This window comes from Octopus bimaculoides, chromosome 1, assembly GCF_001194135.2.
Source record: "Octopus bimaculoides isolate UCB-OBI-ISO-001 chromosome 1, ASM119413v2, whole genome shotgun sequence".
NCBI classification, from domain to species: domain Eukaryota; kingdom Metazoa; phylum Mollusca; class Cephalopoda; order Octopoda; family Octopodidae; genus Octopus; species Octopus bimaculoides.
In genome coordinates this window covers 9,382,516-9,400,874 of record NC_068981.1, presented here as the reverse complement: position 1 = coordinate 9,400,874, position 18,359 = coordinate 9,382,516, and the positions used below count along the sequence as shown (strand labels likewise).

At 36.2% G+C, this 18,359-nt stretch overlaps 1 protein-coding gene across 1 annotated transcript in view; it reads left to right on the top strand.

Moving 5' to 3' along the window:
- Nucleotides 1-18,359, top strand: part of LOC106874195 (serine/threonine-protein kinase A-Raf) — a 74,692-nt gene that overhangs the window by 51,523 nt on the left and 4,810 nt on the right. The window contains exons 8-12 of the mRNA XM_052974171.1: nucleotides 2,327-2,393; nucleotides 3,858-4,004; nucleotides 10,833-10,993; nucleotides 11,120-11,316; nucleotides 16,434-16,610. Coding sequence (XP_052830131.1) covers nucleotides 2,327-2,393; nucleotides 3,858-4,004; nucleotides 10,833-10,993; nucleotides 11,120-11,316; nucleotides 16,434-16,610 — 749 coding nt within the window. The remainder of the gene's footprint in view (nucleotides 1-2,326; nucleotides 2,394-3,857; nucleotides 4,005-10,832; nucleotides 10,994-11,119; nucleotides 11,317-16,433; nucleotides 16,611-18,359) is intronic.

Sequence of the window (18,359 nt, the reverse complement as noted above, 5' to 3'; positions counted from 1 at the left end):
ATATATATATATATATATATATATATATACAGAGAGAGAGGGGGAGTGGGGTAAAAATCTGTATATCAAAGTTATATGTATAAACATCTGTATGAATATTTACTGTTTGTTTAAAGGAAATTGTGTGTGCACGTGTCACTTTGTACATATTTGTATGTGAGTTTTGTATCTATTTTCCCATGCTAGCCTGAGTAGAAAAGATTTAACATTTTGGGACATCTTAGTCATAACTGGAGAAACTGGTGTCCACATGTGGGTGTTAATTAGTCCATTTACTAATGTACACTTTTAAAAAATTTCAATTTTACAAACAACTAACATGGAGAGGAATGATTGAAATTTGCTGTTGTGAAATTTCAATTACTCTTTTGCCATTGTACAAATCATGTTGCCAACTATGCTTTTTTTTTTTCTGTAAATTTTACTTGAAACCTCTTTTACTATAAATTTGATAATAGATTTTAATTATTACTACTAGTAAATTTCTTAATCATTCTTAACATCTTCGTCACTTGACTTTTCTGTAAACTGGGTTGTTAGATTATTTACAAATTTTAATATTGTTACAACTAGTTTTTTTTTCTTACTTCTACGTGTTGGATAGCTTTACATAAATTATAATATACTAGCAGTATTACCTGTCGTTGATCAAGTAATTACTTTTACTGTTTCTCGGGAGCCAAGATTAATATGTAATAATTGAAATAGAAAAAAAGATCAATTTCATACATGAACTTGTGTTTGTTTATTATATGACAATAATGAGTTGTATGTGTTATTTAATTCATTAATACAGTAATGGCAATTATAGAATATTGTTATAAGAGAAAAAACATGTAATAATTTAAAGTAGAAAAAGATCAATTTCATGCATGAATTTCTGTTTGTTTATTAAATGATAATAATAAGTGAGTTATGTGTTATTTTATTTATCAATACAGTAATGACAATTATACAATACAGTTCATTGAAATAGGTAATTTACTCAATCTTGAATGTTATAATAGTAATGGTAAATTAAATTATTAAAGTATTCATGTTGCATTAAGAGTGAATATTTCTTTATAAACAATGTTTTTTGTTTTATTTCGGGGTGCATAAGCAAAAAGATTTTACACCCACACATGATGCTCGTCCATAAAGTTGACCATGTAAAAAGCATGGTTCTTCAAGTAGCAATCCATCAACTTTTAGTGTTTGGCCCTGACTTTTATTAATGCTGATGGCAAAAGAAAGTGGGATAAGAAACTTGAATTGGAATGGGACATTAGATGGTATATAACTGGTATGTGAGGAATGAAAAGGGTCTTACCTTTACCACAACCAGTGAGAATATTTGCCTCAATGTACTTCGTCATAAGTTTGTGCACAATCTTTGTACCATTGCATAATTTTGGATGAGACAAATTATGTGCAATAGCATATTAGGAGTCCTTTTTTGTCAGGTGAAGACAATGAGGAGCTGTACCTGGTGGTTCTGGGGAGTTCAAAAATTCAATGGGGTAATTAACAATATCCTGATCATCAACAACACTTTCAATTGAGTTATAAGTGAATATTTCTCCTGGAAGTTTATTCAATAGCATATTATTAATGCTATTTACGGCAACATTTTTTTTTTTGGAGCCAGTGTAGCTCGCTCACAAATCCAATCTGTATTGCTGTAATTATGAAGAAGATTAGGAAAGACTTCATCCACCAAATCATCGACGGAATCAGTTGAATTATATATTGGATTGAATGTAAGAAATTAGGCAATGGCATAATAGCTCCTCTTGAACCAGGTGCCTTCATTTTGCCGAAGAAAGAGACAGAATTTCAATTTTATATATATAGAAAAAAGCATAATAGTTTCCCCTGAACCATTTAGTTTCATTTTGGTGGACAAACGAATGAACAAACAAACAGACAGAATCTCTCTTTTATTTATATAGATAGATAGAAGATAATATTGGAATAGGTTATTAGTTTGAAGAACTGAGTTGGTATATCTTTTGAGCCACATCCCAAACCAAATAGACAAAATCAAGTTAGCTTTATTGAATTAACTTGTCAGACAAAACAAAATAAGAAATCCAGCTTCTAGTTTAAATTACTGTGAAGCAAAATAAGTTGTTGAACAGGTGCGTAGTTAACTGAGAGAGAGAGATTCACCTTTTTGGTGATGGTTCCTGGATAAAATGTAGAGTTAGGAGAAAAAGCATAGCTACTATTTAACTATTATTAATGATTGGATGCTACTTAGCAGCTGTTGTTGAGAGATAGCGTTATTTCTCTAAGATATTAGGCAATATATCTTGTATTCTTTTGTTTCAATCCTATGTAGAGCTCCTTTTTGACATCTGAACAAGAATCGAGTAGAAAGAATATGGACTATCCTGGAGATCATTCAAGTATGTATACCTCTAGACCATTTCTTGAACATATTTACTTCTGTGCTAGTATTTTCTAAAGTTGTATAATGCATTATGTTTGAAAGTAAAATTGTAGATTGATTTAAGGAAATCTCTTCCAAGAAATATTCTTAATTTTAATTTATTTGTATTTTCAAGAGCAATATTTATAAATCTGCAAATGTGAAAAATACAGACAGTCACTGTTCTGACTTTTTACTGCCATTGTAACATTTTCATTTAAAAAACACACACAAATAGTTGTATTTAAGAATGTTGTAATAAATTCACAACACTTTTTCATGCGAAATCTCATATTCATAAAACATCTGGAACTTATTCCATTGTCTTTCCCATTCCCTTATATTCACTGCAAATGTACACTAATTTGATTCAAGAATTCTCTTGAAATTATTTTTTATGTCAGTTCTTCACATTTTAATCATTTCTATTGTTTTTGACATGTTTTTATGGTTCCACCTTGTAAATAATATAAAAATTATTCTGCAATCATTCATATTACATACTGAGAGCAACTTTGCCGCTGCTTGACCTACTAGAAATAGCAGCCAAGTGTCTCTCAACACTTTAAAAGAAAAACAGAAGGATATATTGCATAATGTAATCCTAGATAAACTATGCCTGCAAAAAAGAAGTAATAATGATAACGAGAATGACTTTCATTTGGGCTGATTTGTGAATCATTAACAACTTTAATTCTTAGGTGTTGTATATTTTAAAAGTATATGAGATAAGTGTATAAAGTAATGTAAAGGTTGAAGAAAGTATCTAATGACCTGTATTATTACCATGGCAATTTGAAATAGTGAAACATGTTGCCAATTTGCATAGTGTTTACCTGAAATATTTTATCTGGTAATATGTATGGTGTCTGTGAATTCAAATCTTGGACTGTTGTGTTTTATGAAACACAAAATTAAAACTTTATTCTTAGAAGAAGATTTTACACTTACTTTATATCTCTCTTAATTATGGAGTTTTGTGGGTATTTTTCAAAATTGTTTAAATTTATGAAAAGGACTGCCCCATAACCTCCAAAAATGCTCTCAGACCAGTGAGATCAATGTTTGACCGCAAGAAGGAGCTCTGTCCACAGCATGCACAGGACTTTTTAGACCAGTGAGGTTGATGTTTTTCTTGATGAACTACAGGAAAACCTGGGGCAATGTGGGAATTTCAGAGAGGTGACATTCAGGCATGGAAAGATTGTGTATAGTTGTTAGTGGGACTTAGCAGATGAATAAGTTGGATAATGGGTATGAGACAAGCTGGCTTTGAGGTGGAAAGGCCACAATCGTGTTGAAGAATTACAAGTTTATGAATTCTATTTCCTTTTGCTGAAACTTAACTTCAAACTTGAAAGGTTTTTCTGAATGGTTTGCCCAAAAGGTATTTGAAGCATCACCTTTCTTTTGCTGTTGGCATTGTTTCTATGTATTTCAGATGTTGCTGCACCAGGTACAAACCACAGCAACAGAAGTAACATGAGCCACAGACAAGCTCTTCAGTATAAAGATAAACGTCATGCTAGCGACAGTATTACAGCTATTTGTAAAATTTCTCCATTTTTCTCTTCCTTTATGTCCAGAGGTATACACTACTGCATGCTTCAGAGTGGTGTGAAGATTTGGTTTGCCCTTCCTTCAGATAACGTTTTCATTTCATCTAACCTTTTACTGTGACTTTAGAATCAAGTTGAAGCAAACTAATCACTTTATTATCACATTTCAGTAAACAATAGAGCCAAAGGTGTTTTACTAATATTTCTTGTGAAACATGGATCCAGTTTATATCATGATAATATCTTCTTAAAATAACTCTGATGGTTAAAAATATTTAGTCTTCATAACAAGAGTAGCTCTCTCAAACTGCTTCTTTATTTCTCTACTGTGTTCATCATGTGACATACTCGTTGATTGACTCTAATGATGTAATTGAGCTGTTATTTGAACTTATGAAACTTCAGTTTAAGCAATCCTCCAGGCTACTCATTCAAATACTAAATAAGAATTATGGACTTGTGTATAACTTGATACATTTGAATAAGTGAAAGCAATAGCACTGATACATTTTTGAATGTCTTACATGAGTTTTTAAACGTTATAAATTCATTTAGGTGACCCTTCAAAACATCCTTGATTATTCTAGTTCTGAAGTCTGCCATTCAAGTTTTGTTTGTATAGAATATTTCTTTGCTCAAATTAAATCCATTTTATCAAATGGATTAAGCATTTTTTATATTTGTTTTATCAATTTTTTTTAAATTATTAAGCTATAAAATTTTGTTTTAGCAGTACATTGTCTCTTCATTACGAGACATAGTGTTTGGTATCCAATCAAAATATGAAGGTCTCAGATTCTATAATAACCTCTGAACTGTTCCCAAGACAAACTGATTAACCTTTTGCCTATCCACTGATTTTGTGACTGGTGCATTAACAGAGTTTTGCTCCAAGCTAATATTATAATACAGAATATACCGATAGAGTTGCTGTATCTTAGATGTAAACACTTTGCGTACAAAATAGTTTTGTGGACAGAAAAAAAAAAATAAGAAGAAAAACCAACTATAAACAATATTTAACAAATTAGATGCAAATTTGTAGACACCTTCATATCATTATTTGGCTATTTGCTTTTCCAAGCATGAGTGTGAAGGGGATTTGTTTGAGACAGGATTTTATGACTGGAAACCCTTCCTGCCACTGTGTGTTTTCCAAGAGATTTTTTTTTTATACCATAGTGCAGAGTTACAGGTCATGATATCAGTGAAGAATGTCAACATCAACAGTGTGTGTGTGTGTGTGTACTCTCTGTCTATTGAATTCATTTTTACTGCCATTTTTCTCTCCTACACATAAGAGTTTTCATTCCACAATCTTGCAAACCGATTCTTCAACTCACCTTGTGCCTTGTGGAGCCATCTAGGCATCTTATTGCCATTATCTGTCTCTTAAAGTTCCTGCTGGTTTTTCTCTTTCTCTCCAATTCTCATACTGGATGTGAGTAGCCATGCACAAGTACCTGCACTGTCCCCTCTCACCCCACCTCATAGTTCAGTCCTCTCGACCCCTGGCATGAGATTACCCCCCCCCCCTTCCCTTTCTGTAGTTCTGTAGTCTCAGTAATGCAGGTGGTGCGAAAAGAAAAAAGGCACCCAGTCCATGGTGTACAGTGGTTGGTGTTAGGAAGGCATCCAATCATAGAAATCGTACCAAAATAGACATTGGAGCATTGCTGCAATCCTTGGACACATCAGTTCCTGTCAAACCGTCCAACCCATGGAACCCAGGCATTAAATCATGAGAATGTGGATGAAATTTTTGAGAGCACAGCATCACCACTATTTAGTTTTTTTGTAGGAAAATGACAACTGACAAAAGTGTCGTGGTTCAGCAGCTTTTCATACAATTTCACACTACAAACATCACACAGATGGGAAGCCTACAATGCTGTGTGTGTGTGTGTGTAAACACAAGTTAGCACAGAGGTGCAATATAAGGTGGGAAAAGTAGTGCTCAAATACCAAAGCTAGAATAAAATACTATTTTATTAAAGCCAAAAGAAACTTCACAAACTGTTACTTAAGTTTCAGACAACCATTCATCAGAGAGTTGTGATAATACAGGCTAATAAAGAAATTTGATAAATTGTGAGTATATATAAACCTTGGAGGTTTTAGTCGAACCGGTCAACTTCAGTCCTTTTTTTTAAGTCTGGTACTTATTCTATCAGTGTCTTTTGCCAAACTGCTAAGTTACAAGGTTACAAGGATGTAAACAAACCAACATCAGTTGCCAAGTAGTGGATGGGGAGGCAAAGACAGCAATATTATCATCATCATTTTTAACGTCCACATTTCCATGTTTGCATGGGTCAGATGGGGTTTATTAAAGCCTATTTTCTATAGATGGGTGCCCTTCCTGTTGCCAACCCTCACCTGTCTTCCACACAAGGTAATAGTTTTCCAGGGCCAGACATGCTCTTGCAGTATATTGGAAATGAATGTTATTGCTTGTATGGTTGTTATAAACCATTTACAACTATCAAAACAAGGAGACACAAAACTAATCTCCTTGTTGAAGTGCTCCAGCTGCTTCATTGAAGGCCCCATGGAAATCCTCCAAAGTGAAGGTGTCCAGGGCCCTCGCCACAGCCTCCTTCATATCCAAAACAATTGTCCCTAAGGTTTTCCATCAGTTTAGAGAACAACAAAAAGTCACAGGCTACAAAGTCTGAACTGTGGGGAGGATGAGGGACAGTTTTGGTGCCCCGTCTCTGTCGAGTAATTGGTTACCAGGATGGAATTGTGGGCTGGTGCAAGTGCCATCAACCCAAATGGAAAAAAGCTCTGTCCTTTTGTGTTGAGATCTCTTCCTGAACTTCCTCAAAACCTCCACAAAGTACTCTTTGCTGACTGTCTGGTCAGGGTTTGTACCAGTGGAAAACATGCTCAGCTCATACAAGTTAATGCAGAAGTAGTTTGGAGCATTTCATAAGTATCTGTAGCATTTTTGCCCAGTTTAGCACAGAATTTTATTACATAGCAAGCATCCCAATTCTAGTGTAGAAACTAGTCAGCTGACAAGCAGTGTTCTGTCGGGTGTATATGCATAGTGCTGTTACAGCCATCTCCTTCAGTCTGGAATAACAGATGTTGGCAGGTCAGCTTGTTACATGTATAGTTTGACTGGGCTGGCACACTGGAAGGATGCACCGGGATCCAGTCTGATTTGGCATGGTTTTCTATGGCTGGATGCCCTTCCTAACAACAACCACTCCAAGAGTGTAATGGGTGCTTTTGTGTGACACCAGTATCTGTCACAACTGCAATTTTGCTCGGCTTGATGGGTCTTCTTCTCAAGCACAACATAATGCCAAAGGTCTTTGTCATCATCCTCGTGAGGCCCAACAGCCGGATGGGCCCAGCCACTTTGCCTCCATGAGGCCCAACACTCGAAAGGTACTCAGCCACTTTGCCTCCGTCAGGCCCAGCATTCAAAGGTCGATTTTGTTACATGTCACCAGCATGGCTTCACTTGTCTTGACAGGTCCTCTTAAGCACAGCACATCACCAAAGGTCTCAGTCACTAGTCATTGCTTCTGTGAGTTTCAAAGATCATTCTTCACCACCTCGTCCCATGTCTTCCTGGGTCTAATATATATATATATATATATATACACACACACACACACACACACACAACAGCACACACACACACAACAGCAGACACACACACAACAGCACACACTTACACTAACACATACACATGCATGCGCGCATGCATAGGAAGGAATAAAAAGTTCTTGTTAATACAGAATAGTATTATATTAATGATAATAATTATTTCTACTACAGGCACAATGCCTGGAATTTTGAAGATTGGATCTAATCGATTACATTGAACCCAGTACTCAACTGATACATATTTTAATGGCCCCAGTTTGGCAGCAAAAACAGAACAATCTCCCATATTGCGAGTGACTAACAAACTGGCTCAAAAGGAATGCAAAAGATGCATGATAACAGAGCTAAGTTTGTTCACTGAAGTTTGTGAGAAGTACAGTCCTGAAAGAACACAAAAATGGCCCAAACATAAACCAGGAGGCATCACTGAGAATAATGAGTGTAAGATCTTATAGGATTTTACAATCCAGTGTAATTCAGTGATTAAGGACTACTACTTCTCACTCATATGTTCCATGTTTGGAATTGTTCTGTAGCTAGATACCGTTCCTAATGTGTATTGGATGTATTTTATCTATTTTATCCTAGCACCAGAAAAAGGTTATCATGTCCTCAGCTAAATAAGTAAATTGGTTTTCACTAATTTTTGTGTTTACTTAGCAGCTAATCATTATTTGAAATCCTTCTAGTTCAACTTTAGAAATGGAGATGAATTTACAACAGTTCAAACCCTTTAATATATATTGTTGTTTGTTGTTGTTTAATAATTTCACTAACCTTGAACCTGAGTGGATTTTATTGACTTTTTCTTTTTTCTTTTTATTTAAATGAAAGTTCAATGTTGTAAAATGTCCAAGAATTGTTTGTCCTACTGAATCACTATCCTCATTCTAGAGAGTTATAAATTAATTATTGTACACGTTTTTTTCTTTTTTTTTTTTTTTTTTTTTTTTTTTGTAGTTTTGTGTGTGTGTGTGTGTTGCTTTATATGTATATCATCCTCATTGTAAATGTTCACTTTTCTATGCTTGCATGGGTTTCACACAAACACACAATACATGGAGTACAGTTAATGGAGTTTCATATCCATAACAGATACGTGATCAGTCAGACAATATATGATTGTCTTCTGTATGTATTGTTCATTTGTTTGTTTTTGTATGCCAGCCACAGCTTAAACATAGGATTCAAGGCAGGATTTTTACAACTGGGATGTTCTTCCTGCCATTAATCCTTATTTTTTCAAGTGAGGTTGTTTTTAGTTTTTTTTTCTTATTCCAGAGAAATTTGAAAACACAGAGCTAAACTAATAATTTGTTGGCAAGAAATGTTAATAAACATCATCAGTTGCAGCTAAATTACAAAACAGAGATTTCACTGTTTATAGCTGTAGCTCAGAGCAGATTGTAAACAATTATAGTCATTCATGTGACTCACATACACATGTATGGCAATTCACAGTATATATATTTATCTCACTAATCAGTACACATAAAACTCTGAGCAACAATGGAGTAATCATCACCAATTGATTACTCACACACACACACACACACACATATGTGCATATAACACACACACACGTGTGTGTTATATATATAAAGTGTAAGTATGGCTGTATGGTTGAGAAGCTCACTTCCTAATCACAGTCTCGGTTCAGTCTTACTGCATAAGACTTTGGGCAAGTGTCTTCTACAATAACCCCAGGCCACCCAAAGCCTTGTTAGATGGAAATTGTGTGTGTGTGTGCTCTTGTCGTGGTATGACATTATGGTTGTAAAAGAGCCTCACCATCATACAATTGATATTGTTCGTTTCCATCAGGTCATTGGAGAATATTACCCCACTTGGGAACAGGTGAGGGGGGTTGGGAACAGAAAGGACATTCAGCCAGAGAAAAGTTGACTCAACAAATTCTGTCTGATTCATGCAAGCAAAAGTGAACGTTAAACAATATTGATGATATGTATATGTGTGTGTGTGTGTGTGTGTATATATATATACACACACACACACACACACACTACTTAGACTTAGGTTATCCCATGTTGTGAGGCACACAAAGGCAGCAAGCTTTCTCGAGAAGGATTGATCTGCCGTTTTCCCTGTCATTGCTGTTTTTGTGTGTCAGGTGGTAGGCAGGTGCAAAATGTGACCGGCCAAGTGTAACTGACATGGCTCTGTGATGTGATGCAATGATAGGAACTTGCTCCGTAGGAGGATTTCCTCATCTGTAAACAGCAAACAAGTTGTAGAAGACCTGGGCAATTTCTTCTACCCAGGAAGTGTGATCAGCAGTGATGGACGCATAGAAAGTGATGTAAACAATGGAATTGATAAAGCAGGGGCCACATTGCAGCCTATGCACCAGACCTGAATAATAACAACAACAATGTCCAGCTTTTGGGGTGATAGTCTTGCTTGTGGTTTTGTATGGTTGAGAATTTTCACCAATAAAGGTAGCCAAGAAGCTAGAAGTCCAATCAAATCTATAAAAGATCTTCAAAAGTTACTTTGAGATAGATCACACACACACACACACACATCCATGATTCATTATATATATATATAGATATGGATATAGAATATCTTGTGAGCTTGGGTGTACAAAGAGATGTATGACAGCTACTGCTGAGTTCCCAAGTAGATAATCATCATCCAGTCTGCTTCCAGTATCGTGGTTTAGCTACTACTACTAGACTTAGAAGTGCTACTAGTTAGGATATACAGAGCAAATGTAGCAGAAATTACAATAAACACAAGTTGATGTCATTTGTTCCTACACATGTTTCATTGGAACTCTGCAGTGAATGTTCCCCTAGTGCAGTTGGATGCTTAACCATAATGGATTGTCAAAGGAACACTTTATTGCATTATGCGTAAAGCTTTGTGTGAAAACTTTTCTGAGGTAAAAAAAAAAAATTAAAAACAAGCAATTTATTTTATAACAAAATATATTTGGGGAATTCTGGAATGCTTAAAATAGTTTTCTCTAGAAATATATTCATTTCAAAACTGACACTAATTCTCCTTTGATCAAGTAACTAATTACTCAGAATGTGTCACCTCACTCCTCTACTATTTCTATGGCAAATGTTTGTAATATTTTATGATAATTTGGTGTGTGTGTGTGTGTGTGCAGTTTGGTTTGTTTGTTTTGTTTTTTTGTTAAGGATAGCTCTCTTGATATAATTTTAATACTGATTTTCAAATATTTATTTTCTCTTCAGGTCACAACACTAATTGTTTGGCTCCACCTAACTCTGGTTCAAGCCACAGTCAGGGAAATAGTCCAACTAAAATCCACAGTGCAAGGGGTTCACCTACCAACCAATCTGAACAAATGCGGCCACGTGCAAAATCAGTAGAATCAGAGCTAGGACAACATGTGGTAGATAATTTATGACATCTGTTTGAAATCCATTTATAAAATAGTTTTATAAACAAGCTGCTATTACCAAAGCCTCATATTGTTTATTTAATCTTTACATATTTTGTCTTATTTTCTAATCTATAGCGACTACGACGAGATTCAAATGAAGAATGGGAACTTCCTGACAAAGAAATTATATTAATTCGTCGAATTGGTTCAGGATCGTTTGGAACAGTATTTTGTGGTCACTGGCATGGGCCTGTTGCTGTGAAAAAGCTGAATGTAGTTCATCCAACACCTGCGCAATTAGAAGCTTTCAAAAATGAAGTTGCTGTCTTAAAGTACATATCTTCTTTCTTCCCTCAGTCTTAAGTTGGGAGAGTTTTATTCATTTTAGTTTTTAGTGTGATCTTTATGTTTATTTCTATATTTTCTCATATCATATATTGCTTTGTATATATGTAAATCTCTCTTTCCACACACACACACACACACACAGCTATTCCACAGATTCCTTTCACTTCGATCACTTGACAATTATTTTATACACATCATCACATGCAGAGATCAGTGAATGCAATCATCTTGCTTGTACATTAAAATCTCTTCTACTCAGTATTTTTCTCTCTGTTTATTTGTGCTTTGTTGTTCATTACCACTTCAAATCCAGTAGAGCATGTTCAACTCATTTCTTTCCAACTGTCACACTTCTCTCTCATTCATTATGCTTTGTTACCAAGCACATACAGTCTGCCATTCTCTTGAAGACACGAATCTCTTGGCTGTCACCAGGCTGATAGTTCCTTGAACTTTTTCCATTACAACCTTATTCCATCTCCCACCTCTTTTAATTGTGACTCCTATATAACAGCAGCTATCAAATACTTTGAGGAAACGTTCTGGACTTTAAAAAGAATTCAATTCAAAGGTGTTTTCAGCGCTTTCTACTCTTGTGCATCTACTACATATGAAGTCGTTCTCCTATGTCAGCCTGCCTGTGGTACCCCTGCATCTCTTATTCACTCTTTGTTTACATTGGATACACTGTATAGCATTCTGACCTACTCTTTTCTACATGTGGAATATGGTCACTTTCTAAATAGCACTAGGCTCCTGTTTTCTTTGCTGCTAAAACGTTTGTCCTTGGTTTACTCTAAAATACCTTGTTTCTGGACTTACTTCCATTTTGAAATCTCTTCTCTCATGCTCCAACATAACTCTTAGTTATGAGAACGAAGTCATTGGTACAGGCAGTCTGTCATTAACTCTTCTATAATGGCCTGAAAGAACTATCATAAATAGCAGCAAGTTTAGAACTGAGCCATGATATACACCTTGCATGCAAAATTCACCACTGATCTCATTAATGACAGCATCTTTGTACATAACTCTCATAAACCATTCATCTACATGTAGTTTTCTTAGCAAACACCACATTACAGAGTCTGATATTTTGTTAAAGGCCTTCTCCTGGTCAATGGATGCTAGGTACTGGCTTACTTTTTGCTGAAAATGTCACTTGTCTCACCAGGAAGAGGGCATTAGTGATATCCTGTACAAACACTTAACTGTCTTGCTTCTCATCAAAGCCAATTTTCTTAATCCATTGTGCTATAACTCTTTCTGCTATTGCCATAATCTCGTCCATCTGTTTAATACATCTATAGTTGCCTTTTTTTTTCCCTGAAGCGTCTCCTTTGCCATTGTAACAGCTGTTGATACTATTCTGACAGTCATTGGATAAAGCACTCCTCCCTGCACTACTTAATTAACTATGCAAGTCACCAGCACATGGGCCTACCCTGCTGACAAGCCAGCTGTTTTCCCCTGTCTTCATATCTCTTTAATAGCCATTTCAACTGTATAGCTTACCCTCTGCTGGGTTACAGGATGTGGTCTTTCTCTCTCCCATGCAATCCAGCATCATTTCGCATCATTTCAAAATTGCATTCCCTTCCTCATTCTCTTTGGCATCTGTAAAAACAAGTGAACCATTATCATTATAAACACACCTCTCACCACACATCTAATTTCTCCCTTCACTGAGTTACTGGATATACAGCAAAATTGTAAGATAGAATTGTGTGCATTACTGAATTTTCAAGTGAATGCTCAATTTTGTGTCATCATTTCAATTCTCCCTGCTCACCATGCACCTAGCGATTTATTATTACTGCTCATTATTTACATTTCCTTGGAGATAGCCCCATTAGCCAGCACTACCTGACTTCTATCTTTTAGAAAGTCATTTAGCCATTCTCCAAGTTCTCCAACTATGCCAAGATTACATGACTTGTGACATATCATACCATGGTCGACTTTGTTATAGGCTTTTGCAAAGTCAAGATATATCATGTCCAGATTTGAGTTGTTGAACAGCTGCTTTAATACCCAGTCATAGTACAGCAAGAGGTGTGTCAGACAGCTTCTACCTGGTTGAAAGCCATGCTGGTTGTCAGCAAGTCATTCTCTTCAAGAAATGCAATTAGTTTCCTTCAGACTATTCATTCCGAGATATGCTGATGTGTGACGTCAGAGAAATAAGCCTAGAGTTTTTGACATTTACTCTGCTTCCTCCTTTGTGAATAGGATATATTGTTCCCTCTTTCAGTTTGTCCAGGAGCTTACCATTTGCAAGGAAGCTTTGAAAAAGAAGCTGCAGTGGTTTTGCAAGGACTCAGTTGCATGACTTGAGGAGGATTGCTGGGAATTCATTGGGGCTGAGTTTGCATCTACATCATCTTTGATGTTGTTGTAATCAGTTGTTACTGCCTCTCTTTTCACATTTGTAGTGGTAAAGAATTCTAGAGGCTTGTTGACTTGCATGTGCCAGAAGGTTGAGGTGAAGACATTTTTGAATTGTTCATTCTGTGTTTCACTTATCCTCACTCTGTTTCCCATGAAGGAACCCTCTTTTTTAAAGGTGTGGCACTAGTTTGCAACACACAGAGGCAGTTTTTATGGCTTTAGGTTTGATTTTATATTTCTTATGACCCAGGTTTCTTTATCTTCTCTTTCTTTTTCACCTGTAGAATATTCCATCCCTGATTCTCTTTACCCCCACCCCCTCACCTTCCTCTGCCTTCAGTCATTTCTCTCTCTGCCATACTACATCTTAATACCTCACATAACTGCTATTCTCAACATCCTCTTTCACTGAATTCCTTATGTACCCCCATACCATTTCCCCTGCCCTCCTTCTCAAGCCACTTGTATCTCTCTCTCTCTTTTTCACCTTAATCTCTCTCCATACTGTTTTTTCCAATCAACCACCCCTCCACCCTCCCTCTATTTTCACACCTACCCCCATCTCTAACCATCTGTTACTCTTTCTCCTTACATTCTTATGAAACTGCACACCATCTCCTTCCCTCTTCCTGATCCTTTCTTGTACCTTGAGGCTTTGCTCTAGCACCTCATCGCCACCATCTTTATTTTCTTCTCAGCCACTACCACCCACCCTTATATAATACCTCTCTTCTATAACAGGACACTTGTGCTTGTCCCTCCAATGTACTGTAGACTTTCAACACCTGACATGAAGCCACTTCTCCACCTCCTACTCCCTCTGCTTAGTAGTAATGTTTTTTGGGGGTTTTTTAAAACTTTCTTTTTCCTCTTCTCTTTGGTCTTGCAAGTTACTTGTCAACCTCACTGGTACCAATTGCACACAAAAGAAAAGGCACCCAATACACACTGTAAAGTAGTTGATGTTACGAAAGGTATTCCGCCATAGAAGCCATGTGAAAGCAGGCAGCCCTGGTGGGGTCTTATTTTAAATAAGGGATCATAATCATCTTCACATACTGCTAGTGTCTCATATATGCAAGTACTAGCATCACTTCAAAGAGCATGTTTGTTCATTAAACCTGATACCTACAGGTTGTTAAAAAAAAGGTTTGTCCTAGTTAGCCATAATCCATGTTAAGAGCAAAAAGTGCCTGAATTTCCTCCAGGCATATTACCATAGCACAGACTTTCTTTCTCTTTACATTCTGAATGACTTAAATTTCTGCAGTTTATTGTTTGGAATGTTTCATTCATAAAAATGAAGAGAAATAGTCGGTGGTTCAACTCATTGGAAAGACTGCGAATAGGTTGAAGCAAAGTAGTTTTTAAATCCTTCTCACTTTCTCTTTCTGCTCTCATCACTTTCAGAACTCAATATCACTAATTGTTCATCAAGCATGTGTTTTCAGCTGGTTGCATAGTTTATTCTGCTGTTTCATCTTCTGAAAAATCTTTTAAATTCTGAATCATAATCTGTGAATGTGAAACTTTTTTCTTTTTTATTCTTTTGTAAAAAAAGATATCATCATCATCATCATCATCATTTAACGTCCGTTTTCCATGCTGGCATGGGTTGGATGGTTTGACCAAAATCTGCTTTATCTCCCTGGGTGCTGTTGATTCAGATAGCTGGTCCCTCAATTAGGTCAACCTTTGGCAGACTCTCCTCCTCCCATTCATTCTCCAGATTCAGCAGTCTTTCATAATGGCATCTCCAAGCCTCTTTCTTTGCAGAATCATTAAACGCAGGGGCACCAATCCATGCGGATACATTTCTGTCCTATGACATCACGGTTTTCTCTCACACACTGTCTTTTAATCCGAAATACTTCAGTTCTTTGGTCCGCACGTTGCTGAACATTGGCAAACTTCTTTTCTGCTACTCCCTTGGCTAATAGTTGTGAAGTGAAAAAAATATTTTGAAAGTTGAACAAAATAAATTTGATGTTAAGAATTGTTTGTCAATTGTTTATCTAGCGAAACTTCAAAATAACAGGATTTGTGATGAAATTCTCAATTAAATAAGACTAGTTTATTTCAGGTAGGTTCAACAAGGAAACTGAGCTGTCATTCTTTACATTACTTATACCAGCAAAGCATAGCTTGCCTTTGCATAAGATCTAAACTGTCTTCCTCTTGCCTGCAGTAGAACAAGTTTCAAATTGTTAGCTGTTTTACAGTCCATGAATCTTTATTCATCATCATTCAACATTTGTTTTCCATGCTGGCATGAGTTGGACTGCCTTCATAAACCTTTCACATTCTTCCGGCAAGAAATGTACTGGAAAGATAGTTACTTTTGATACATGTTCTTCATATTTTCTAATGCAGGAGCTGCCTGACTGGCCCCTGTGCCGGTGGCATGTAAAAAGCACTCACTACGTTCTTGGAGTGGCTGGTGTTAGGAGAGGCATCCAGCTGTAGAAACATTGCCAGATCAGATTGGAGCCTGGTGCAGCCTCCTGGCTTACCAGTCTTCAGTCAAACCATCCAACCCATGCCAGCATGGAAAGCAGACGTTAAACGATGATGATGATGATGATGATGATGATACATTCAAATCTTTTTCCTAATCTTTTTCATCAACTCTAACAAGAAATGTCTTTAAAACATGCTATTCCGTAAGACTGATATATTATTTTACATTGTTTTCTTTCTCTCTTTTCAGGAAAACTCGACACTTAAACATCTTATTATTTATGGGTTATACCATTGAACCTCAGCTTCAGATTGTCACTCAGTGGTGTGAAGGGTCAAGTCTTTACAAACGTTTGCATGTAGAAGAAACCAAGTATGATATGTCTCAGCTAGTTGAAATAGGTCGTCAAACTTCACAAGGCATGGAGTAAGTTGGCACTTTGTTTCTCATTTTAAGACGAATTTTATTTAGCCATTTCAAAGAAAGAACTGCTTCTGCTACATAATGGTTAAGTACAACAAAAGTAAATGAAATTGTCAATATGTTTATGTTATAGGAGGAGAATATATAAGAGATTTGTATTTGGTTAAATTTGAAAGACTTGTTAGCATTTTGAGTTGTTTTGAAGATGAAATAGTTCAGTGGAGATTGTACTTGAATAAGCAAACTGATGGTTCTATCAAATATTTAAGAATTCCCACTCCATACTTACTACATAAAAGAGTTGTGAATTGTCCATAAAGGAATCTGTAGGTTTTGTGCATTACATCAAAATTAGTACAATTTTTGTTTTAAAAATTATTTTAGTTCTGTAAATTAGTAAAATCAGTTAAATTCAAGTATTTCTTTCTTTTTACCTCTTTTTACTTAAACCTACAGCTGAGCAAATTCTACAGTATCAGGAATAGCAAACCAATATTTTATTGACTCAAGAGATCTTATAGACATTATAAGTCCCAGAAAATATTAACTGGGGGGACATAAACCACATATCAACAGCAAGTGATTAAATATGTGGTTTTATGTCCCATCAGTTGATATTTTTTGTTTGTTTTGTTTTCTTTTTTTTTTTCTTTTTACAATGCCTAATATTATTTAGTAGTGTTTTTTCATACATGATCTTGTTTGTACCTGGATACCAGTGATGTTACCTGGGGATCAACCTTTACCCATCCTCCCTGATTCACCTGTCTTCACAATCTCTTGGACATGTTACTTTGGATATTCCCTGGCTCCTTATCATCATCTTATCTCTCCTCCTGCCCACACACCATTCTACCCACCCATGTATAACATGGGGGTAACACTCCTTTTCCTCCTGTTCGTCCCTACCCCTATCTTCTCTCTCATGTTTTCACTTTCCCTTTTTTTTAACCCCTTTCCCTAACATTGTCTCTGTTATTGTCTTTCCTACTTTCAACAATAAAATTGTCTAACCAATAAGAACTTTTTGGACCCTGACAAACAGCCAGCACATGCTGGTATGGCAGGCAAACTGACCAGCCCATCACTGGCTCCACCTACTCAACCTTACCCCCCTCACCCCCACCCCATTACCCCTTTGTCCATCCTTTTCACACAAAACCCTGATATTACTCTTATCCTCCATTGCCATCCTCTTACAACAAATTCGTTCCATCAATCATGGATGTTCTCTTTTGCTTTGCAAGTTACAAGGCAAACAACCCCAACAGTGCTCATGACATGTAAAAAAACAAAAAAAAAAAGAGGACTAGTACACTCTAACATGGTTAGTGTTAGGAAGGGCAGCTGTTGAAACCAAACCCCAAAAAGGACATAAGTGAGACATACTCCTCCTGTTGAGAACTGATTTGGGCTATAATAAGCACAGAACCCATGAGAAGTAGATATCCAGCAGCATAGGGTCGTTTGACGTGTGAAGACCTGGAATAATCTGTGTTTTAAATAGCTTAATTGAAAAGAGGGGTTGATATCTGGAAAGGCAACACAGAATGCAGAATACTGTTGCAAGCAACCTCATCCAATCCGTGTAGCAGACAAACAACAGACAAAAATGATGATCACAATAACAATGGTGGCAACAACACTTTACATTTGTCGGGAACCCTTTTTCTTGAGAGAATGATGTGAAAATTAGCTAAACATGTAGTAAATAAATTATCTTTCATTTTTTTTTTTTTTTTTTTTTTTTTT